The sequence below is a fragment of the Quercus robur genome, chromosome 8 (assembly GCF_932294415.1).
Source record: "Quercus robur chromosome 8, dhQueRobu3.1, whole genome shotgun sequence".
NCBI classification, from domain to species: Eukaryota; Viridiplantae; Streptophyta; class Magnoliopsida; order Fagales; family Fagaceae; genus Quercus; species Quercus robur.
Window position 1 is genome coordinate 66,969,118 of NC_065541.1, and position 25,203 is coordinate 66,994,320.

The following is a 25,203-nucleotide window of genomic DNA, read 5'->3' on the forward strand; positions in this document are numbered from 1 at the left end:
TATTTTTAAAAACAAAAGTGATTAAAATTTAGTTGTTACAAAAATCTATATTAAAAATATACAATATTTAGAGACACAGCAAATTTGAATATATGGCGTTCGTTTTATGAGTTTTATATCTTACCGTCGTCGAAAAGTATGAGCGCAAGTTAATTTGGCATTAAAAACATGCATGTAGATGAATTTAATGTTACCATATCATGAACACAAGCATGTATTTGGTGAAGAAAAAAAAAATTACAAAGAGTTTAATAACAATTTTTGTTTTATTCCAAAATATTCCAGCTACAGTAACTAAACAAATACTATTGTAAGGATTCAATTTGTAACGACCTCAAATTGGTGTATTGAGTTCGAACGTTAAAGGCCCAAACAATAAAATTTGTAGAGAGTGGGCTAAAAGGCTAGGCCTTGGTGAATGAACAGCCGTTAGTCATGGTGTTCGTGATGATCGTTTAGAGGTGAACTGTGCTTGCCCAAGAAAACTTTCTCCTCGGTACGGCCTGGGTGGCTCTGGTTCTTAGCCCTGGTCCCAGCCCCCTTTTCTGGATTGCTTTCTTCTCCTTTTATACTAGCCTTTCCCTTCCCTTCAACTTCCACGTGTAGGTTCAGCTTTCTAGGGCTGATACTTGTCCTATCAGCCCATACCCAAAGTGGTTGGGGGTAGTTGTAAAAACTTAAAAGCATGGTTCTGTCAGGCACAGAGTACTTAATTGCAATAATGGCAGTCTTTCCCTTATCCTTTGTTGCCACACTGTTCAGGGGTCCTTTCCCCATCAATGCGAATGTGTTTAGCTTTTCATTGAACAGCTCCTATACTGTACTCGCCCTTTCTTCTAGGAGCGCTTTGGGATGCCGAGGACAGAATCGTCCTCGGTTATATCTCTAGGGCATTTGGACTTCCGTTGCATGTCCTCTGCAACGCCTCTCCTTGACGCGGGCCTTGGGCCCTAATATAAAGTGGGTCGGGATGACAAATTCTCTGGCCCCACAATAGCCCCTCAAAATCCTGTTGTCCAACTCCTCGGACGGAGAGGAGGATTTTGGTGACGTCAGGCCTATGTCATGGTTTGCCAAGACTTGTCCTTTATCAATGCTGGAGCCTTGTCGTTTGCCTGGGACATGCCCCTAGTTGTGAGACATTCTTTTGGTTTACCCACGCCGCGCTCCTGCTGTTTCGGTACACGAGGCGCGCCTTTAATAAGGTCTCTTTACGAGGCGACGCAAATCCAACGGCTAAAGACTGCTTTGGGAATTGAGCGGGACTTATCTCGTTTGTAGTTTTTCTTGGAGATTTATACAGATTAAATGCCGTCAGGCTTGCCCTCCATATAAGAAGCACGATGGGAGGTCATTTCCTTTATGTACAGACCCTTTAAGCTTTTCAAATCCCTAACCCTCCAATTGTGCTCAAAGTCCCCACCACTAGTGTGACTGAGCCCTAGGGAGTGATATGGTCAAGGCCAGGATGAGGGTGAAGGGACCACACCCTTTCCAGAAGCCTTGGGTTTCTTCGAGATTCAAGATGGCCTGGTCAGGGCAAAGGAGACAAAGACTCAAGACACTTCTTCCCCCTGATAAGGCAAGAAAGGAGCATTTTCTTCCTTCAGCCAAAATTCGAAGCAAGTGGAGGTCGCATTAGATTTTTGGTGCGACAGCACTGAGATTTCTCATTGCCGATACCATCCGTTCTCGCTCGATTGCCGCTAATATGATGCTTGCTATATTGCAGTTAGGGCTGGTATGGGGATTTGGCATCCCCGCTTCTTCTTTTCTTCCATCACTGGTGCCACCCAGGCGCCTCTGCTTCTTCTTCTCTTCCATCACTGGTGCCATCCAGACATGCTTAGTTGCTGCTAGAGCAAAATTGAAGGATTTATCGTTCCCATGTATCCCCCCCCTTTTTTTTTTCTTTTTGCTTCTGTAGTTAACTTCTGGTATAGGCTTGTTTAAACCCCTTTTATTGTACGCTGTACTACTTCTTTGTCTAATAAAAGATGACTTTATCCCATTTTGTGTGTTCTTTCTTTTCCGCACTAATTATTTTGTGATGGATGTGCTGGTGTCCTTTTCTTTCGAACAGTACTTAGGGCCGAAACCCTTGTTAACAAAAAGCTATCACTTTGAACTTATTAAAACTGACGGGCACAATAATGTCGACTTGAAGTAGGTTAACCATATGAGACTAACCGGGATAATAGCTGAACGTTCTGTATTGCATATGGGGTGATCACCCGAGGATGGGTAACCTAAAATGAACTATCCGAGAGGGTCGCCGGGCACTAAGGTGCTTTGCCACGTTCCTGACGACATTCATAACCTTAACTTGCTTTTGGTATCCGGTTCGAGGACCGAGGTATGACTGTACCGGGTCTAAACATTCGGTTGTGTTAGTTTCCTTAGAGTTGGGGGTCCGAGGACCGTGCGGGATCTCCATTCTGTCTAGGACTTAAGCCATTTTCTAGTGACTAGTTTCCCCATAGGTTTGAGTCCGAGAATCATGCAAGACCTTGATTCTATCCAAAACTTATATTTTTTGAAGTAGTTGGTTTCCCCATAGGTTTGAGTCCGAGGACCATGCAAAACCTTGGTTCTGTCCAAAACTTATATTTTTTGAAGTAGTCGGTTTCCCCATAAGTTTGAGTCCGAGGACCATGCAAGACCTTAATTCTGTCCAAAACTTATATTTTTTGATCCCTTGGGGATTAACCCCTTGGCATATGTGTGGGCCTTAAAATTTATGTTAGAAGCCCCTAGAACTGCCCGTGCCACTGGCGCTTTGAAGTGTAGCCTTGAGTGGGAGCTGAGTTAGGGCAACAACCGCGTGTTGTTGGAAATGATGGAGTGGCTTTCGCATAGCTTGCACCACTACCAAAATTATTTCTCTCGAGGGGCCCTTGTTGACAGGGGCTTGATCCTTCCACGACTAACCGCCACCTACGCCAATGCACAAGCCTTCCCACAGACGGCGCCAATTGTAAGGACTCAATTTGTAACGACCTCAAATTGGTGTATTGGATTCAAACGTTAAAGGCCTAAACAATAAAATTTGTAGAGAGTGGGCTAAAAGGCTAGGCCTTGGTGAACGGACAGCCGTTAGTCATGGTGTTCGTGATGATCGTACAAAGGTGAACTGTGCTTGCCCAATAAGACTTTCTCCTCGGCACGGCCCTGGTTCTTGGCCCTGGTCCCAGCCCCCTTTTATGGATTGCTTCCTTCTCCTTTTATACTAGCCTTTCTCCTCCCTCCAATGTCCACATGTAGGTTTAGCTTTCTAGGGCTGATACTTGTCCTATCAGCCCATACCCAAAGTGGTTGGGGGTGGTTGTAAAAGCTAAAAAGCATGGCTTTGTCAGGCGCAGAGTATTAATTGCAGTAATGGCAAACTTTCCCTTGTCCTTTGTCGCCACACTGTTCAGGGGTCCTTTCCCCATCAATGCGGAGGTGTTCGGCTTTTCCTTGAACCGCTCCTGTACTGTACTCGCACTTTCTTCTAGGAGCGCTTTGGGATGCCGAGGATAGAATCGTCCTCAGCTATATCTCTAGGCCATTTGGACTTCCGTTGCATGTCCTTGGCAACGCTTCTCCTCGGCGCGGGCCTTGGGCCCTAATGTAAAGTGGGCTGGGATCACAAATTCTCTGGCCCCACAACTATCTACAACAGCACTCTAGATCATAGCAGCTTTTAGTAAAAGGCTGAACTCAAACAAATCTAAAAATTACTATCCAACATTCCACAATTTCATTTAAATAAAGAAAAAGGGAACATGATAGACTGAAGTAAATGAAATTCTACTTAGAATAGAACTCCTATAACCTATTTGCAAATAGTATTTCCTCATTTTGCATTAGTTACAATAGCTTGGGAGGCATTTTATTATTGTTTGCTGGTACAAGCATGAGGATTCTGCTTGCTCGAAACGGTGGGCTTGACATTAACACAAGTGGAAGTAGCAGATGCTCCTGCTCCCTTGTATGCGAGATCAATGTTAGCAACCGCCACTTGTTGGCATGGTACGCTGTTACTGCAAATAAGCTTCACAGCTCCTTTGTTGAAGAAGTGCCTCTAATGTTCTTGAAGCTAACATTGCTGATCTTAACTTTCAAGGGAGACTGAAAGCAAAACAAACAAACAAAAACCCACACAAGAATTTGATATTAGCGTCTGTAATTTGTTTTTCTTTTTTTAACTTTTAACATCAAAATGAGTGTATATATTTGTGATGTTTGTAATAACCTTGTTTGAGCATTGATTGTTTGGGCAGTAGCCTTGATCAATGAGGATAGGATTGGCAACATTGTTCATGATAATATTCTCGAAATGCATATCAGAAGCACTCCCAGGAAGGCAAGAAGGCCATGTTTTGATTCTAACACCTTCTTTGTATTGCTAAGGGTGCCACCAATTACTCTGATTCCTAAAACAGGTTGTTCATTCTAGTACCTTCCAAGGCTTCCAACACTGATACCATGGCCAGGTCCACAAGTTACTTGGTTAGCAACAACATCTTGGGTTCCATCACCAATGGAGATGCAATCGTCACCTATTCCAACGTTGGCATTGGTGATGATGATCTTAGATGAATGTCCGATGTGAATTCCATCAGTGTTGGGGCTATCTCCGGGTGCAGTTATGGTAACATGTTGGATTTGCAAGTTCTTGCATCCCATAACGTTTATGTGGAAAAATTTGTTGTCCTTCGATTTAATGTCACGGACTATTGAATTTGTGACGAAATTGAACCTTATATTCTGTTCATGTTTACAAGTTAGAAAAATCAAAACATCAAATATTAATACCATGGTTTCATTTAAATATTCTCCTAACAATATTTTCATTTAAATATATTATAGTAAAATGCTAACGCTTCTTTGAATTACTATATTAAAAAAATTACAAATATATATCAATGAATGTGGTTGGTACTACTTTAACAATATTATATAATAATAAAAAATTCTTTTTGGACAAAAAAATTTGTCACAGCTTGATGTTACATGCGAGTATGATTGGTGAACCATCGCTTTCACCTTTAACTACCACTTTTTCTCCATTACACACAGTTGCACAGGTTAGGGTCATGGCATAGAAGTTGTGTCCATATTCCGTATTTGGACTTTCTCATATATAAATTTGGAATTATCTTTTTTGGTGAGTTGTGACACCTCACTATATAAAGCTTACATCAAATTATTAATAATATGATAATATCCTTAACATCATTAAACAAATAAGTGCTTGAATTAGTATTTCGTGATGGTTAAAGTTCTTAAAGTTGTAGTGTCTATATATATCTACATAAATATAATGGAAATTTAAATGCTAATTATTAAGATTGAAATCTTACGATAGGAAGTGTTTTGCAGCTGTACTTTTTGTTACAATTATTTTTTTGCTATGCCGTTTGTCCTTTGCCATCAAAAACTCCACCACCTGACACAGTGAGATTGTTGATACGTTGAAAAGAAACCCAAAAGTCTTTACCGTTGAAGGAGGCAACGTCTGATGGGGCCTGTAGGGTGCCTTGAAGGTGAAACTCAATAGCACCTTTGCATGGACCTAATAAAGTCACTACACCTAGTTTGTATGTCCCTACTGAAATCACAACTTTACTTCCTGCTACTGCGCATGCAGCTTTTCAAGCTTTTGTCCAAGCCTGATAAACACATTATGAAAAATCGAAATCAGTATATTACAATCTTTTTTCATGTTAATGTTTTATCATCTGGTCAAGACACCAAAGAGTTTTTAGTGTAAGCAGAGTTTGAACTCAAGTACTTTTATTTGACATTAAAAGACTTTACTAGTTAAGTTAACTAGAACTCACTTTTCATGTTAATTAGGTATAGTTAATTGTGCTACACATATTTATACCTGGGTGATATCAACATTAGGTTGTCCTCCATACGATTTAACATCAAATACTTGCCCGACACTGGTGGATGCCAACAACAATAGCAAGGAAATTGTTACAATGCTCAAATTCTTTCCCATTATATTATTCTTTATTTCGCTGCCATTGCCAATTTGTTGTACGGTATGATGGTTTCCCTATTTGGTTTGAAGCTATTTATAATACAGTACTTGACCTCATCACCATTAAAGCTATCCAACTGATATTAACTAATTTTATGCATGGTTGCTAAGAACTCTCCTGTTTACACTTCAACTTCTATACTATTATTAGCTTTCATGCTTCCTCCTTCACTAATTAATTAATAGTTTATCGTTATAATCAAATTGTTTGACCAGTTAAGATTAAATCAATTTCATTGACTATGGAAGGATAAATTTTTAACAACTTTATGTTTGAATTATGCTAATAACACTAAAGGGTTATAAAATGTCTTTTTTTTGGTCCATTATTCTATAAGATAAGATTATTACTACTATATATCACCCTAACTTTTTAGCCTTAAATGGAAATCTCTTAGCCACCTGAAATCTGTTCATTTTCTCCTTGAAGCAAATTGAATACTTCCCATTAGAGAGGGGGGAAAAAGTCTAGAAAAATAATCATCTCTGAAAACTATACAAAGTTAGTATAGGTAGCATGCTGGTCTATAGTGTAAAATAGAAAATAAAGAAAATACTATATAGGAGAGGTTGAACTCACCTTTTCAATTATTATATTTATCATTATTACTATAATTAGTTTACAAATCTTTGTCAATTATTATATACTAATGTGTAACCCCGTGCATATGCAATGATACATTTAAAAACAATTAGAATTACATATATATAATTTAGAATCTAATTAGATCTAGACTCTTTTGTTTTTGCATTCAATAATTTACTTGCCACAAAAATTTAAAAATTAGATGGAACACATGCGCAAAATTGAACTCCAATTAAAATTCAATTTAGAATCTAATTGAATTTAGACTCTTCAATTTTTGCACCTAATAATTCACTTGACAGACAAATTTAAAAAATAGATGAGATACGTGGCGCAAAATTAGATTTCAGTTTAGAATTTAATTGGATTTTCTCTTAGTTTTGGCTATTAATATATATATATATATATATATGACTTATACTCTTGAATTGTTTTTAGTTATACAAAAAAAAGGCTCATAAATATAAAATCATTCAATAATTATATTTTTGATGGTTTACTTATATTGGACTTCTTGTTTTTTACACTAAATTAACTCATTTAACACAAAAATTAAAAAACTTGATTAGATGAGACACATGGCACAAAATTAAACTCTAATTGAAATCCAATTTTTATATTGAATTAACTCACTTGACACAAAAATTTAAAATCTTAAATTAGATGGGACACATGACATAAAATTATACTATAATTTAATTTCAATTTAAAATCTAATTGGATTTTCTTTCAGATTTACCTATTATTATTATTATTATTATTGTATATATATATATATATATATATATAGATTATTATATTTGCAAAAGTACTTGTGCTATCGCTACCTTCACAATCAAAATCTCTATCATACTTATGTGCAATGAATCAAACATCTGACATCAATACACAAAAAAATAAAAATTATTTTACTCAACACGTATATCTTGCACCCATTGTAAACTGTAGTGACAGCAAATAAACACATATCATCGTCTCAACGATTATTGGAGTAATGTACTTGGTCTTTCCCTCTCTTTTTTTTAATATCTTTTTGGAGGAGACTACTGACATTTATTTTTATACCCTAAACACCTTTCTTTATTTCACTTTCTGGCTGATCTATTGCATTCTTCCAGTTTTGGTTAAAAATAATTTTGGTGTTTCTCAAATTGGCATAAAGGTGGTAATGGCCTTTTTTTTGGGGGGGTTGGGGAGAGCCAAATGTGAGGTGGAAAATGGATGATTTTGTAGTGGTCTTGATCCGGCTTCAATGCCCCTTGTTTCACAACTAGCAGACAGATGGTTTCAAGGTTCTTGTAGTTTACTCTTTCTGTTTTTTTCTTTTCAACCACAGTATTTGATAAGCTAGATGCTAATTTAACAATTAATCTACAAAACTCTTGATTTTATTGTTAATTTACTTGTAAAGAAAGTTGTTACTTCCATTGAAATTCTAATTACCAAATGAGTTCTCACAAGCACTACACATAATACTCAGTAGTTGATAATTTACTTAAGAAATTTGTTGCTTCCATTTAAATTTTAACTTCTCATTGAGTCCTTATAAGCAATACTCATAATACATAGTTGTTGGTGATCTCCTTGTAAAGAAAATTGTTACATCTTGTTAAATTCTAACTGCTTGATGAGTTCTCATAGGCAATACACGCACAGTAATACTGATACATTAATAAATTGATTGATAATTATAACCGCATCTACAAATGTCCGTTTGACATTACTTTTTAAAGTTGGATTTTAACTATAGAGTTTTTTGTAATATAAAGGCTTAACTAAAAAACTCTTTTGGTGTTTGAAAGTTGACAAATTACATGATTCTAAAAAAAAAATATATATATATATATATATATGTGAGAGAGAGAGAGAGAGAAATTACAATGAACAAAGCACTAAATTTATGAATTTATATAAAGAATAAAGAATTGTTGAATTTTTTTTTATACAAAAAATTCAAAAATTCGGTTTTACTCAGAACCTCCTTCAAACTCTTTAAAAAAAAATGACCAAATTATTATTATTATTATTTTTTTTATTCAATAGTTATAGTTACAATGGGGTGGAAAGAATTTAAACCCTAGACGTGTCACGTTTGTATTAAAAATACTTAAAAATATTAATTAAATTATAAGGCTATTGTAAACATTTGACAATTTTTTATTAAAAAAAAAAAAGCTTTTAAGATTCTTAAAGCACCTTAACATCCCTTCTAAACTCTAAAGACTCATTGTATTATCTCAAATATATATATTTATATTTATATATATATATATATATATTTTGATTGGTCAAAAACATCACACAAGTATTTATATTATATTAACTTCAACTCTATTTTATTGTTGAAATTAAAGTGTGTTTGGAAGAGCTTATTTTCATTGGTTCATTGAGCTTAAAAATACTACTCAAATGTATTGTTATACCTAGAAAAATAAAATAAAATATTTAAAAATCATACATAAGCTAAAATAAACTAAAAAAACTGAAGAAGAAAAATCAATATGATTTTATGAATAATCATCTAGTCCAAAGAATTTTTTTTTAGAAGCTCTGATTAGAAAGTTTGTGCACAAGCACGAGCACAAGCATAGGTGGTGTCTGCTCCATGCCTCCATCCACGCCTGACAAGTAATCACTCAAGACAACTAGTAAATTATTATTAATGGTGAAATAAATTAAAATTTTGGGGTTCAAAAGGAAAAAAATATAAATAAGAGGAATCCAGATCTTCACAATCTGGATCCCACCTTTTTTATTTTTAAATGTTGAAGATTTGGATTATATATTTTTTTTACTCTCTCAAAGCAAACACGGATTTTCAACTTACGAGTTCCAACTTTTTTTCAGAAAGCGAATATTTGGATTCCACTTTTTTTTTTTAATGAAAATATGAATTTTGAACTTTCGGATTCCACTCCCCTCTCTCTCTCTCTGAACCAGCTTTATATCTCTCTATGTTTTATGTTTTTCCTTCTCTCATTTAATTATTCTATCTCTCTCCAAGTATTGGTGTTGTAATTGATGTTGTACTCATTCCAATTGTGTAATACTAGTAGTAGTAGTATGAAAGATGGGAGAGAGGAAGAGATTGAAGGAGATAAGACCTAAGAGAGAGGAAATAAAACTTACCAATAATAATAATATGCAAATTGCCTTTGGTTTATCCATCCAAAGGAATACGAATCTTTTTTGTTTTTTTGTTTTTTTTTAGAACAAAAAAAAAAAATCAAAGAGATATTGATGAAATGAAATATGTGGGGCCAGAGAATTCGCGGCCCAGGCCCACTCTACATTAGGGCCCAAGACCCAAGTCGAGGAGAGCCATTGCCGAGAACGACCTTATGCTCGGCACCTCACGAACTGCCTGAAGAAATGGGCAAACTAAGTATAGGGACAGGGCAAGGGAAAAAGCTGCCAACATCATAATACAAAACCCTGTATCTGACAAGCCCATACTCTAGACCATGCCCTTTAACTTTCCCAACGACCCCAAACCACTCTAGGAATGGGTTAACAGGACAGGTCTGCACCCCAGAAAAGTGAAACTGACACATGGACTCTAAAGGGGGAAACAAACACTAGTATAAAAGGGAAAACCCCCCAGAAGAAAAGGGATCCCCTAAAAAAGGAAAAAAAGAAAGGATATAAAGCTCCTCGGACGCCGTCCGAGGACTTAAGTCCTGCAACCCGTACTAATGGAGGGCTTAGCTAGTCAAGCCAAGCCCGCCCATATAAGAGCTTCCATAGAAGCCACGATTAAACCGCCCACCTGTGCCCAATGTCATGCCTTTCAAGCCCACTCTCTACAAATCATATTGTTGGGACCCTTTGCATACGAGCCCAACGTCATTCATGGATCGTTACAAATCGTGTCCCTACAAAATATATCCACAATGTAATGAGCTTCCATTTATAAACAGATAGGAAAAAAAAAATGAATCTTACCCTATATGGTAAGGACTCAAGCTTTCTAGGATATAAATTTTATTACATAGATAGTATCAAATTATCAATCACAGAAAAGAAAAGAAAAATCTGTTAGATGAAATTATAGATTGATGTGGTCATCAATCACAGTATAAACTAAAAAAAATATATATATATATATATATTATATTAAAAAAAAATTAACGGGTTGAAAATTCAGCAATTAGATTCATTCATTCATTCTACGAGACCGTAGGACCCGAATGACTGGACACCGACACAAACAATAAAACCCAACCTCCATCTTTGATCAAAACCGCGTTACCTTTCTTTCTTTTCTTACTCTCTTTCCTCTCAATTCATTCTCTGAATCTAAATATCTTTTAGAATCATTTGCCACTATTATTCTTTACAATCACCCAACTTTTTCAACCCCACTGGTCGTCCTTGCACCTCTGAAAAAGCAAAGCAAAAAAACAAAACAACAAAACCCAGTTCCGACATTGTATTGTATTTTTTATTTTTTATTTTTTTTTCAAATACCTCATAATTATTAAATTTAGTTTGGTTTGGTATACTACTATCAAATTAGTACAAATTCACCAAACCAGACACATACAGTCTGTTTTAACTTTAGTGGCACTTCTTTTCTTCACAAAGTGACTGCTTGCCTAACCAAGAAAGTTTTCTTTTTATCAAAAATCAAAGACCACCCCACAATCCCATTTTTACTCACACCCAGATCGGATCAGATCGAAAGCTTTGGTTTTTATCAAACACCCACTTCCAGTTAGTGGAATTTGAGGTGGGTTTGTGATTAGAGAGCCCAGTAACAGGAAATCAAAGAGGATGGGTGAGGGTGAGCGATTCCAGCTGGGAACAGTTGGGGCGTTGTCTCTGTCCGTAGTTTCTTCTGTGTCCATTGTGATTTGTAACAAGGCTCTAATGAGCTCATTGGGTTTTCATTTCGGTAAGTTTAAGGTTTTTTGTTTCACAACCTCGTTTTCTGCTAGATATTTTGGTCAAACGTGGCATTTGTAGTTTTCTGTCTGATTCTTTTGCCAAGTTACAATCTTGTTAATAAATTATAGTTAAGATATGTGCTTTTGTGTTTCATTTAGTTTTGACCTTATTGGGTATGTTTCTTTCTTTGTAATTTGATTTTTATTGATGTAGTTAAGTGTCTAAGTGGGGATATGAGGTTGGCGAGTTATAAATAATAGTATATCAAGTAGAAAGGGATCAATCTAAATTGTTGTAATTTATGCATTGAAGTACCAAAATGGGAGATCTTTCATGCTAACTGTATTTATTAATGGTGACGGTGGGACATTCGAAGTGGCTCCATGGAATTAGAGCATCCCTCCCCTCTTCTTTGATGATTATAAATCGAAGAATTTTAAAGTTCTAATAGCTAATCTCATTTGGTGATATATTGGTAACTGATATATAATCTCCGATGAGCCATCTGGTTCTGTGTTCAATTATATGTATAAGAAAATTACTGAATTTTAGACTTCACTAATTCATAGTAGAAATTTTTTACTAGGTTATGGTGACTAGGGATTTTTTTCCCGATGAGTGATGAATAAAGGTATTTTCTGATGAATTAGTATTTTTTTTTAGCCCAAGTTATCTTCAAAGGATCCCTCATATTTTTATTATGAAAATTTCATGCCGACCCAAGTATCTTGGATGTATTAGAGACATATTCTGGCATATCTAAAATAATCAGATTTATAATTTAGTATATCCTGGTATATCCATATCAGTATTTGTTGTGCATTTTGGAGTCCATGAGTTTACTAGACCTAGTCTAATAAATTTGATTTTGATTTTTACTATAGCATATTAGCTTGACTTAGTTCCACTGTTTGCCAAAACAAGATTATTGAATGATAAGTTCACATATTTTCATAATTGGTATACTTTGGGATCCCCTATATAGAATGAAAGACATAAGTGGATGACCAGTTTCTTACCATCTAAATATGAAGAAATCACAAGGTTCATCTTTGTAGTTTCTTGTTGAAGCAAGAGTTGACACATCCGGTTATCACTGCAGTTTTTTGTTGCCTTGATTTGTTCACTAGGATGGTATCCCGTCTCCCAATAAATTTAAGACCACTTTGTTGGTCTAGATCACCTGTTGCCTGAATCAGACAAAGGTGGGGGTAATTATGGGCGGGCAATGACTTGGCAATTCTCTAATGACTTTGAGCGACTGTTCAATAGTCACACACGTAGTCCCGGTTGTGTTGTTATGAGCATATGAGACGTTAGCACTTCCGTTGGACATGCCAATTGTGATGTAAAGCCCTCAACTAGATTATCCTTTCCAGAAAAATGTTTGGAATTATTATTCTCATTCTACTAATTCAAAAAAGAAGAAGATTAGTCTCATTCTGATCATATTGTTACAGTCATGATGATAATGGTTTGCTTTGTTAGACCTTACGACTTAAGGTGTATTAACATCTTTTATCCTCTCATATTTCTGCAGCTACAACTTTGACAAGCTGGCATCTTCTAGTCACCTTTTGTTCTCTTCATGTGGCTTTAAAGATGAAATTCTTTGAACACAAAGCTTTTGACCAAAGTGCTGTAATGGGCTTTGGCATTCTAAATGGGATCTCCATTGGGCTTTTGAATTTGAGCCTGGGTTTCAATTCTGTTGGATTTTATCAGGTACTATTGTTATTCTTACTCTATTTTGAATTTTACATATATATGTGTCCTGTGTTCTTTTAGCCTTTCTTATTAAGTTTAAGAAATTCTGAACTACTCCTTTTTAAATCCAGATGACCAAGCTGGCAATCATTCCTTGCACTGTAGTCTTGGAGACCCTTTTCCTTGGCAAGAGATTCAGGTTTCTCGAGACACTTTTACACTCTTATGACTAAGATGCTGATATACTGATGCACTCACCTAAAATAATTATTAGTTCATCATGAACTTGAACATTATGCTCTGTCAACTACATTATTTTCATCTGAACGTAAAATTCCCTAATTTGGCTACTCTCTGTGATTGTGTACTTGTAAGTAGTAACCTTATGGGATGCTTTCCAAGGTCCTATCATTTAGTTGCACATGTCATCTCAAACTGTATTGCAACCTTCTAGTTGTGATTGTTCATCCCAAGGAATGGGGTTGAAAACAGAATGTTGATGAGTTTCTTAGCACCAGAATTGTTTGATTTATCAACTTTTCAGGCCATATGATTTGGAAGCCCGATGGATGTTTTATAAAGAGGACATTTTTCACTGAAATTGTAAAATTGTTGTGATTCTTGTGGAGCACTATATTATTCCAATATCATTATTGATTCAACAGTAACTCAAATTCTTCATGCATGTATTGTGGGGTTCTTTTGTGAATTTGTGTTTGTTTTCAATGCATGTCATGGTTATCTTCAGTTATTATAAGACTACTATCTGTTGCTAATTTTTCAAGGTCACTCATGTTCGAATTTGATGTATAACTGTCTTGGCATTCTCTATAAGGTTACATACCATAGAAATCATTTGTAAGGTTACAAGTAAAAAGGTAGTTCTTTAGTTGTGCTCAAGCTAATTATTATGGTTTCTGGATATCAAATTGTCTTCCCCTCCCTTTGGGGAGACATATTGCATTTCTTCAAGGCATAAGTACCAACCACTTGCTATAGTTTTTAAATCCTTCTTTAGCATTTAGTGCTATCTAGGGTCTTATCATATTATGCTGTCACATCTTTGCTTTCACCTCAACTCTCTTGTGGTTTAGCACTTTTTGTTGTGGTAATGCTTCCCACCTGAATTAAATTTTTAGTGATGATCAGTCTTTGTTGCTCACGTCTGGCAAACATTGTCCTGAAACTATATGTGTTCTAAAGAACATGATTGCTACTGTTATGGATATGCATCTCAGTGCATCAAGCGCTTCTTTTCTATCCTTTTAATTCTTTGAGCATGGATTGCCAATATTGTCTCCTCAACTGCTGCTGTCTTTTATTAAGTTTGCAAACATGTGACCTCTTTTCTGAACCAATTTAAATGCATTTTGGTTTCTTCAGCTATGAAATAATCTGGTCTCTGATTTGTAATTTATTGAAACTGTACTTATATGTTCTTTATTTTTATTATTGTTGCAGTAGGACTATTCAGCTTACACTCATTATCCTCCTTCTGGGTGTTGGGATTGCAACAGTCACAGATGTGCAACTTAATGCTTTGGGCTCTATCCTATCTCTCCTTGCAATTGTTACAACATGTGTTGCTCAAATTGTATCCTTGATGAAGTTACCTTAATTGAAAATCCACGTGCACACCACCTTTTGTTAAGAATCGTTGAGACATGTTGAATTAAAAAGAATTTAATCTTTTGAGCTTAGGCATTGATGCTTTAGCTTGTTTATCTTTGCTGGCAATAGTCTTGCATGGACAACACACTTCTATTATTTTTGCCTTGTTTAAGAACTTAACTAATTCATTTCAGATGACCAATACCATCCAGAAGAAGTTTAAGGTTTCTTCAACCCAACTTCTATATCAATCTTGCCCATATCAAGCAGGCACCTTGTTGATCACTGGCCCATTTTTGGATGGGCTTTTGACTGATCAGAATGTATTTGCTTTCAAATATACCAGTCAAGTAGTGGTGAGAATCAAAAAATTTCTGAGACTGACCCCTTTTTTCTTTCCCTCCTTATCTTTGAAATTATTCTCATTCTCTCTCTCTCTCTCTCTCTCTCTCTCTCTATTACAGGCATTCATCATCCTATCCTGCCTGATATCTGTCTCTGTAAATTTTAGCACATTTCTTGTAATTGGAAAGACATCCCCAGTCACCTATCAGGTGCTTGGACATCTGAAGACTTGCTTGGTATTGGCATTTGGTTATGTCTTACTTCATGACCCATTTAACTGGAGGAATATTTTAGGGATTTTGATTGCACTAATTGGGATGGTTCTATATTCCTACTTTTGCACTCGTGAGAGTCAGCAAAAGGCTAATGAAACAGCAGCACAACCATTTCAGGTTCTGTCCACTTTTGTCAATTCTTGTCTTATTCTATCAATATGCACGCTTTACTTCCTAGAAATTTCATTTACTGTTAAATTTTAATGCTAACATGCTTTGTGAACTCTCTCTCTCTCTCTCTATTTATTTATTTATTTTCTAAAAACAATTCTGAATGATGCCAGGTAGTGGAAGGTGAAGCTGATCCTCTGCTGAATGCGGAAAATGGGAAAGGAGGATTAACTGATGCTGTTGTCCCAAAAGCCCCTGTGTGGAATTCAAACAAAGATTTGCATGCATGAAAGATTGTTCATACACTGAAGAGAATCAGATCTCAAATTCGCGATCAAACTAAAGGAGAAAGTCACTTAAATGAAAATAGGGGGGGAAATAGTGCTACTGTGAGAGCAATGGCAATATCTGTGGCATAAACAGATTTTCCATGTGGTACATCTGCAATCTGCCCAGGTGTGAGCCTTCCTTTTCCTTATTAGTGTTGGTTTAGCATTATATTAAGTTGATATCCCACCAGTTAGCTCAAACGATGACTGCATATAATGGGTATTGTTGTTTTCCTGGCCAAACAAATATGGTTCAGCCTTGTAATCATTTTTTTAATGAAATCTTATTGCCTGTTATATATGGAAAATTTGAATTCTCTGCGTTCTTTAATGAAATATAAGTTTCAAATTGGGTTATTTATTATTATGTAGATGAGGATATTAGCCTTTTCCCCCCCTTTTCCATAGAAGTCTGCTTGGGCCTATGGGCTAATATAGAAGGTAGCCTTCTCCCACCCTTAGGATCTGATTCTTGGTCTCTGGTATGATCTTTTGTTCCAACCTGTCCTAATGTTTTCAGTATTTTCCTTGTTTATCTAATTGTTCTTCAAATAAAAAGCTGACAATAGTGGTCGAGGTTTCGAGGTGAGTGGGTATTATCATTCTCTATCCCCTTCTACTGTCGTTTCTTTCTTTCCCATGGAAAATGGTGTGGCAATCGAAGGTTCCTCCTCGGGTAGCTTTTTTCTCCTGGACTGTTGCTTTAGGCAAGATTCTAACTACGGATAATCTTCGAAAGAGGCATTTTGTTGTTCTTGAGTGGTGTTATATGTGCAAAAGGTGTGGGGAATCTGTAGATCATCTCCTCTAGGGGTGTGCAGAAAACCCACCAACCTGCCAAACCTGACCCAACCCAACCCGACTCACTGGATTGGGTCAGTTTTTAAGGCTTGGTGGGTTGGGTTGGGTTACCAAAAAATTTTTTATAGCAGGTCGGATTGGGTTTAGGTCATAAAATTACAAACCCGCCAAACCCGACCCGACCCGACCCACCCATATTTAATATATATTTAAAATATATTTTATATTTAATAATTTAAAAAAAAAAAATCAATTGTAGGGCACTTATATATATATATTATAAATTTAATAATTTAAAAAAAAAAAAACCAGCTGTAGAGCAGCATTTCCTCAATTCCTCCTAATAATACTAATTTAATATATATAAAATATATTATATAATTAATAAATTTTTTTAAATAACCAATTCTTCCTATCCTGTATAAAAGCCAATTAGTTCACACAAATCCTAATAAATTACTATTGTTGTTTAGTCATTAGTGTTGAGCCTTTAAGGAGTTACATTAATACTAATCTTTAGGTTTTTTTAATATATTACTATTTATATTTTTTTTCTACTCAATTTAATAATAATAATAAAAAAAATTGTCAAACCCATGGGTCAACCCGACCCATGTGGATTGGGTTGGACTTATGTGATGGGTTGGGTTAGGTTGGGTTGAATTTTTTTTGACCCACTATGGTGGGTTGGGTCAAAAAATCCCCTCAACCCGACCCAATCCGACCCATGCACACCCCTAATCTCCTCCTTCATTGTCCTATAGCATATGAGATGTGGAGTATGGTCTTTTGCTTGTTTGGTATTTGTTGGGTGATGCCGCAAAGGGTAGTGGATTTGTTAGATTCTTGGTCATGCAATTTCAGGCGACATCGCAATATAGCTATGTGGAGGATTGTGCCGTACTGCTTGATGTGGTGTATCTGGCAGGAACGGAATACTAGAAGTTTTGAGGGATGCGAACAGTCCATTCTTGAGTTTAAGTTTTTTTTCTTTTTTACTCTTCTCGAATTGTGTTTAGTTTTACCATCTTTTTCTTGTCTCTCCCTTCCTGTTTTGCTTGATCATTGTAATTTGGTTTCTTGATGTTTTTGCCTCTTTAGTACATTTCCTATGTCCTGGGCTGTGTTTTTATTTAATAAAATTTTTATGTTACTTATCAAAAAAGCTGACAATAATTTTCTTATATTTTTTGTTACTTCATGCTCCTTGTTTAACAAATTTTTTCTTACTTATCAAAAAAAAAAAAAAAAAAACTGACAATAAAATAGAATGAAATGAATGATTTTTATTTTTGGGGCGAGGGGGGAATGTGAGGAATGAAACAGGAGGTTTTTGCCATTAGAAAGTCTAGGACTATCGCATATCATGGTGCCAGTACAAGTAGTTTAGCAGCTTCAAGGGACCAAACTCAGCTAAGGAGATTGACTTCCAAATCATTATTCTCACCTTCAGTGGCCAAAGCCAGATCCTTGGCCCTTATAGCCTGCTGCTTCCAATCAGTTGAAACCAAAGTGTAGATCATCATGCACATACATGATATCTGAGCTGCCGCAAGACCAAACCACAACCCCATAAAGCCCTTTCTGAATCCAAAACTCATGAGAACTGCAACTGGCATACCAATTAGATAGAAGGAGCCAAAATTAATATAAGCACCCACCTTAGCCCGTGCAGAGCCTGTGAGGACTCCACATGCAGCTGTCTGGGGACTATTGCCTAGCTCACAAAAGCCTAATACAGGAAGGGCAGTTGATGTTAGAGCAAGGACATTTGGCTCACATGTAAATAGCTTGCCCCACTCATCTCTAACTGCAATTGTAAAAGCAAAAGCCAGTATACCGCACACAATCGCCACAATGAGTCCAATTATTGTTGTCTGTCGAGCCTGCGCAGGCTGCCCAGCCCCCAACTTTTGGCCAACACATGTTGATAAACCCAAGCCAAGAGAGTGAGGAAACACATAGAGCAATCCTGTTGTTTGTATGAGGATTCCCATTGCAGCCACACTTGCCTGTGGATCACTAAGTAGACCGCACAATAGGAGCATTATCTCATACCACCACCACTCCAAACAGACAGAGAGAACGCTTGGCACTGCAAGGGCTAGCAATGGTTGCCAGCCTTGAGAGCATTCATGTTTTGCTTTCCCATCCCAAGGTTTTAGTGCTGTCCTTGATTGGAAAAGGTAAACTAGCAAAGCAAGGTACAGGTTTAAGGTAGTCCAGGATGAGGCTAGAGCAACACCCCTTATCCCCATATTCAAATATGTTACAAGATAGTAGTTGATAGGGAGGTGGAGAATTATTGCACAAACAGCAGATATAGTGAGGGCTTTGGTTAGATTTTGTGTCCTTATGAAAATCTTTAAGGGATGGAGGAGGACTTGGGCTAGTAAATCAGGAAGAGAATATGTTATATAAGCCTTGGCCACAGACGTAATGTTTCGATCTTGACCTAACCATAGAAGGATGGGTTCCATGTTCAACCACAAAAGAGAAATTGGAATGGCTGCAAGAAAGAGGAGATACTGAGTCCTTTTGTATGTTTGGCAGAAAACTTCCCATTTTTTTGCTCCATAAGCTTGAGAACAAATTGGTTCCATCCCCAACGCCAGGCCTTTCAGAACAGAGTAGCCTGTAATATTTGCAAATCCAACTGAAAGTGAGCCCCCAGCTAATTCAGCATCCCCAAGATATCCCAAGAAGACTGTGGAGATGATTGCCTTGGGATATAAAAGCAAGCTTGAGGCTACTATGGGCCATGCAATTTTACAGAGTGATGTCAGCTCCTCTGCTACCTGCATAAATTCATACACAGTATTAGGTAATTCAAGATATACTAAGACATCTGTTCAAAATATTACTTATCAAAAAAAAAAAAAGAAAAAAAGTTCAGAATATGATTTACCATAATGCTAAGAAAACTGATAGCCACACAGAAAAATTCACACTGTTATGTCGATTTTGCCTGTAGGTGGGATGAACAATCTTTTCACTATTTTGAAAGGATTAGGGTTTTCTTGGCTTCTTGGTTTACACCTACTCCAAATTAGAATACTCTTGTAACCCCAGAACCATCTCTTAGCAGAGCCTTATTTCCCGCACCATGAAGAGCTTGTAAAACCCTTCCGTAAATCAACATACTCTGTATCCACCCACCAAATTCATTATAAAACTGTGATAGTATTGATCAACAAATTGGTTCTCTATTATGAATGGAGAGGCACAAGTCACGATGCTGTGCACGTGGTGGGCAGTTGCGGAAACTGACAAATGTGGTAGTTGGATTTAACTTTTGACTCCCGGAATTTTCGTTCATACAATCATGTGTCAATTTGATGAGGTCTTTCTGGTGAGATGAAATAGTGATTTTGCTTCATCTGTTTGGAAAGATGTCCCATCTGTATTTGCCAACCTGGTGACAAGTGATTGGAATTGTTTCCATTAATTGTCCTCGATTTGATTTTTATATAATGGCATCACCTTTATTTGTACTTTCCCTCTTTTACAATTTGAAGTTTACCATATATGACTTTCAAAGGGTAGAAATCCTAGTTTGCAATTGAATGGATATCCAGGCTGTGAATCGTGCATCAATTAGGTTTTTTTTATAGTTGAATTGTACCATTTATTAGTTTGATCATGTTATTAGAGTATTAACCTCAACACCGCTCTCTGATTATGCATTACTGTCAATTAGTGTTTGGACCCTGGTGGATTTTTTTTTTTTTTTGGTGTATTTAGATGACTAGTGAATCAATTAGTAAGCTTTGTTAGCCTCTGGTATGAGTGTTTGGTGCTTCTTTAGTAGTTATTATACAAGTAGTTTGATTTTCAGTGCTTTTTAGCATTTGATGAGAAAATCATAGTTGGTTCTCAAGTAAGGAAAAACACTATTACCACTTATCCAAAAAAAATAAAAGGAAAAACACTATTACCAAAAGAGTTATGGAGCTTACATGGAAATTTTGAGTTGTTCATTCATGTTGGACAGCTTTTAGTTGAAATGCAATGGATTCCACCAACTTTGGCAAAAATGTGGTCTACTGTATAGTTGACTTCATGTCTAGTTGAATCTGTCAGGATTTGATTGTCGGTCATGAGCTTATAACTAAATTTTGCATATGCATTTACTCATATGCTATCTGCAAAATAGATCCACAGTTCTGGACAACAAATTATGCAGTACATCATTTGGGTTGTATCCAGATTCTACTTTACAAAAGAGGAAGACAAATTCGTGAAGCTAAACAAAGGGAAATGCTTTTTCCAGTCACAATGACCAACCACAAACACCTTCTATTTTGTACTTCAGACTGGATTTTTTTTTACCTTGTATTTGCTATTCTATAAAGCTGATTGATGATTGATCCATATCCAGAAGAAAATGCAGGGAAGCCTGAGAATTAGAAACGCCCAAATTGAGGTTGCTTGATTGCTTGTGGTCATGGCTACCCATTTGCTGGAAACTGGGTGAAAATCAAGGCAAGAATTGCTTGGAAGTTGCAAAACCAGGAGGAGAGAATTCTGCTTAGAGGGAACAATGCCCCCCTTTTTGCTTGGGAATTTCCAGACCTGGAAAAAAAAAAACATTTAACTTAGCAAATAAAGAATTTTCTGTTAAAACAAGAATTTTTATGAGGCATTCAGATTGGGTACTTCGGAATTTTCCGGTAGTGATCCAAGAGGCTGTTCTTTGCTAATATCTGGAGCAGTCGAAAGTTTATCCGCCTCTAGAATCCTCTCAAGTCTGTCCATAGATTCAGCATTATCAGGAACAATTATGAGAAACCTGTTGGTGCAAATTGAGAAAGTTCAGATTTTTGCATGATAGTTTTAACTGAGAGGGTGTGAGTTAGAGAGGCTGGCTCATTGTCCATCATATTAAGCAAGATGTCACTCTCTTATCCTGCTGGCAAATTATACCATATCTTCCAGTGTTAATCTCCATTTCTGCTAAATTTAATTGACAACCCAAGTTACTGTCTATGTTAGAGATTTTAAAAGCATTTCTGTATTTGCCAATGCCATCCCCCCCGGACTTTAAGAGGAAATATAATACTAAAATATATTTGACACTGCCATTTTTATCACCACTGTTTGAAAGTTACCATGTTACACCGCACTAGGATTCAGTTGAAATGGCACTCAAGCCTTTTTTGGTTAGTGTCCAATTGTTTTTACCAAAATGGTATGTTTAATTTGAAGTTTGTCAGAAAACATATTTGAACAAAGAGAGTTGCTACATACACAACATTTTTACAATATCTTTACAACAAATCATAGATAGTTAGTTGTTATGTTAGTTGTTATTGGTTCAAATTTGAACCTAATATTAAAATTACTTTTTTGCCCCAACAATAATAACCTGTCACTTAAGATTTGTTGTAAAAATATTGTGAAAATGTTGTAGATATATCATTTTTCTTTGAACAAAGAGAGATTTTATCGTTCATAACATTTTTACAATATTTTCACAACAAATCATAAGTGGGAAGTTGTTATTAGTTCAAATATGAACCTAAGCTGGCATCTTGCTTCAAGACAAGCACTGTAGCTTTTGATTTGGACTGCCTATCCAGTTCACTCAAGAAAGGCAACCAAAACAACGGTTGGTAGAACACTACTCACTCCTTTTTGGGCCAAAAGGAACTGAGGGAGGTGAGTTTAACTGACAGAAATTGAAAAATCCTACTCAACTAACCCCAATTTGATCAACAACTCAAGTAGATATAAATACATGAATTTGTAGATACATTTTAAATTCTAATTATATGGGATTGGAATACTTGTGGCATTTGTTCCTCCCTTGCCTCATCTTTTTTTTTTTTTTTTTAATAATAAAATAATTTCATATTACAACGAGAGAAAATATTTGAATTATGGATATTTTTATTGAGAACACTAGCGAAGTTACAAGGCTGTTAGCAAATAAGGCCTGTGAATCTTAAACCTATTTTTGGAGTACAAACCTTTTTCCCCTTGATTTAACAAAATGTACAATTCAATTTGGAATTGAGTGCCTTAATATAATTATGTGCGAGTTTCCGTTCAAATCTACCAAACCAAGTCCAAAGGCAATTCCACCCAATTAATACTGATTACGTGTGAGTTTCAGTTCAAGCCTACCAAACCAAGCCCAAAGGAAATTCCACCCAATTGATACTGACTTGCAAATCCTAAACATTTGTTTTGTATTTGGAAATGATTTTTTCTATGGTGGCTAATGCTTCCCACAGGGACAGGGTAAACTACTGCAATTGGTATGACAACAATTTGGCTGTATGGGCCTCATTCTCACTCGTTTCACTCAAACTATGCCCACAGAGATAATAAGAGCTCTAGCTCTTTTCTACTAAATCTGAGCTCCTACAGCTAGGAATGGCCCAATTGTATGCAATTGTCTTAAAACTTAATAGTAGAAGATCCTGAAATGAAAACCTTAAACTTAATTGATTTGTGTTCATCAACGTCTCTCCTTTAACTTTTAGACCAAGAATTCGAAATAATGTCTCTCAAATGGTTATGTTTCCTTTATATATATATATATATATATATAATCCATAGCTCTTTGAGCCCCTAATTATTCACTTGTATGTATAGTCCTCGTGCTTGATGGTAACTTGCAAGCATTTTTTGTGCTTTTATCAACAAACTTAGACATGTTTTTTTGTTTTCTTTTTCTTTTTCAAATGACATTTTTTATATGTGGGAAATGAAAATAATTGTCATCTTCCCTAAAAAAATTGAAAAAGAACTTGTTGCGCATGAAATTTGGTCTAGATTCCTTTTTTGTTAGTTATAGGGTCTGTTTGGATACAACTTATTTTTGCTGAAATTGAAAACTGAAAACACTGTAACAAAATAATTTTTAAATGTGTGAATAGTACCGTGGGACCCATTTTTAATATTTTTGTCCTAAATAAAGTGACTGTGGGTCCCATGAACAATACCAGAACAGTGCGTGAACAATGTTAAACAGTACGGGAACAATGAATTTTGTCCCCTTTGAAACGCGTGCAGCAAGAAAAAAAAAAAAAAAACGCAAATGCAAAACTCAAACGTGGATCCAAACCCACACATAATTTGATTCCTAAAGATTTTGGATTATATAAATTTTTCTATTCTATGTAATATTAAATAAATTAATTATATTTGAAACAAAATTGTTGAGGCAATAAAACAAAAAAGAGTCAAATTTTTGTATTAGACAGGACATGAGAGTGACACGTGGTCATTTTTAAATATGTATAAATGCAAGGCAAACCAGCCAAAAAAAAAAAAAAAAAGACAAAAGAAGAAATCAATATATTTTTTGTTTCAGCGATAATGTTTTTTAAAAAATGAGTTATTTTTCACAAAATTATTTTTTATAAAACTAACTCATTTAGATAGAGTTGTTTAAAAAAAAAAAAGAAAAAAAAAACAATTTAGTAGAAAACAATGTCTAAAAATAAGTCATATTTTTTTAATTGACCGAAAATAGTTTTCCCTTAATTCATTTTTTTTGATACTACACTAAAATAGGGGTGTCCATTCGGGTTAGCGTGTCGGGTTCATGTCGTGTCGAGGTAGGAGTATTCGACTAAATGGCTCAACCCTAACCCGACCTGTTAATAAGGCAGGTTGACCTGACCCAACTCATTTAACACACTTAATAAACGAGTCGTGTTGAATTGACACGAATATAACACAACTCATTTCAACTTACATAATATTAAATATAACATCCATCTAGAAATATATTTTTTTTACATCCCAAAAATACACTTCAATTCTTCAAAAAATAAGATATAGATCCAAGGGAATTAACACACTTTCTTCAAAAAATAACATACAAATCCAAGGGAATTAACACGTGTTTATAAGATGGCCAACAAGCATAACGTCAAGTTGTCTTATTATCATTCAAAGAAACTAAAACAAGTGGGCAATATCATGCAATCATAAAACTGTTCATACGATATCAAAAGGGAGTACTACAACGTTACACGTAATTGTAATCTTCAAAAGCAATACCCATCTGATATGGTTTATAAACTATTTCAACAAACCCACTTGCAAGATATGCCGACAGTGTCTAACACACACACACACACACAAAAACAATGGCACAAGACAAAAACTACAATTGTGCCCTTAATTAACAATTAATATATCTCATATATTAATAACGGCACATGGGTTCAAAATTTATAGAACAAAAACATTATGCAGAAAAAAAATTACTGCAGAACTTTGAAACACCAAGAAAACAGTTTTCTTTAATTTTAAAATTTACTAAACACATTAGAAAGATAGAGTAATAACCGGTTTAAGATTTTGAGTTTGAGAATTGGGCGTAAGACTATAAGATAGTAGAGTAAGTAGTACAACTGAAATAAAAAATAAAATTAGATATATGTTGGATATCTAATTATATTCCATTGTAAAGTTTCAATTTCCAATTATATCCCTTTGTAAATTTTTGTAATTACTCACTTTTCTTTTTAAATTTAAAACATATGTTGA

At 35.6% G+C, this 25,203-nt stretch overlaps 2 protein-coding genes and 1 pseudogene across 2 annotated transcripts; 1 reads left to right on the forward strand and 2 right to left on the reverse strand.

Moving 5' to 3' along the window:
* Nucleotides 1-3,877: 3,877 nt before the first annotated feature.
* On the reverse strand, nucleotides 3,878-5,995 carry LOC126696675 (exopolygalacturonase-like; annotated as a pseudogene).
* Nucleotides 5,996-10,841: 4,846 nt separating this feature from the next.
* LOC126697838 (UDP-xylose transporter 3-like) lies at nucleotides 10,842-16,199 on the forward strand. The gene is made up of 7 exons (XM_050394962.1): nucleotides 10,842-11,520; nucleotides 13,054-13,238; nucleotides 13,352-13,419; nucleotides 14,682-14,814; nucleotides 15,026-15,187; nucleotides 15,296-15,568; nucleotides 15,736-16,199. Exons 1-7 carry the CDS (start codon nucleotides 11,400-11,402, stop codon nucleotides 15,850-15,852), a joined length of 1,059 nt encoding a protein of 352 aa, XP_050250919.1. The 5' UTR covers nucleotides 10,842-11,399; the 3' UTR covers nucleotides 15,853-16,199.
* A 1,729-nt stretch (nucleotides 16,200-17,928) lies between these two features.
* On the reverse strand, nucleotides 17,929-19,496 carry LOC126697837 (protein DETOXIFICATION 53-like). Its single transcript, XM_050394961.1, has one exon. It carries the CDS (start codon nucleotides 19,494-19,496, stop codon nucleotides 18,102-18,104), a length of 1,395 nt encoding a protein of 464 aa, XP_050250918.1. The 3' UTR covers nucleotides 17,929-18,101.
* Between the last annotated feature and the right edge of the window lie 5,707 nt (nucleotides 19,497-25,203).

Excerpts from the sequence above, each read along its gene's own strand:
- LOC126697838 (XM_050394962.1), top strand. The coding sequence starts at position 11,400 with ATGGGTGAGGGTGAGCGATTCCAGCTGGGAACAGTTGGGGCGTTGTCT. Across the intron at positions 13,420-14,681 it reads TTCCTTGGCAAGAGATTCAG|TAGGACTATTCAGCTTACAC; the intron begins GTTTCTCGAGAC and ends TTATTGTTGCAG. Across the intron at positions 14,815-15,025 it reads CAACATGTGTTGCTCAAATT|ATGACCAATACCATCCAGAA; the intron begins GTATCCTTGATG and ends AATTCATTTCAG.
- LOC126697837 (XM_050394961.1), bottom strand. The coding sequence starts at position 19,496 with ATGCAGGTAGCAGAGGAGCTGACATCACTCTGTAAAATTGCATGGCCC.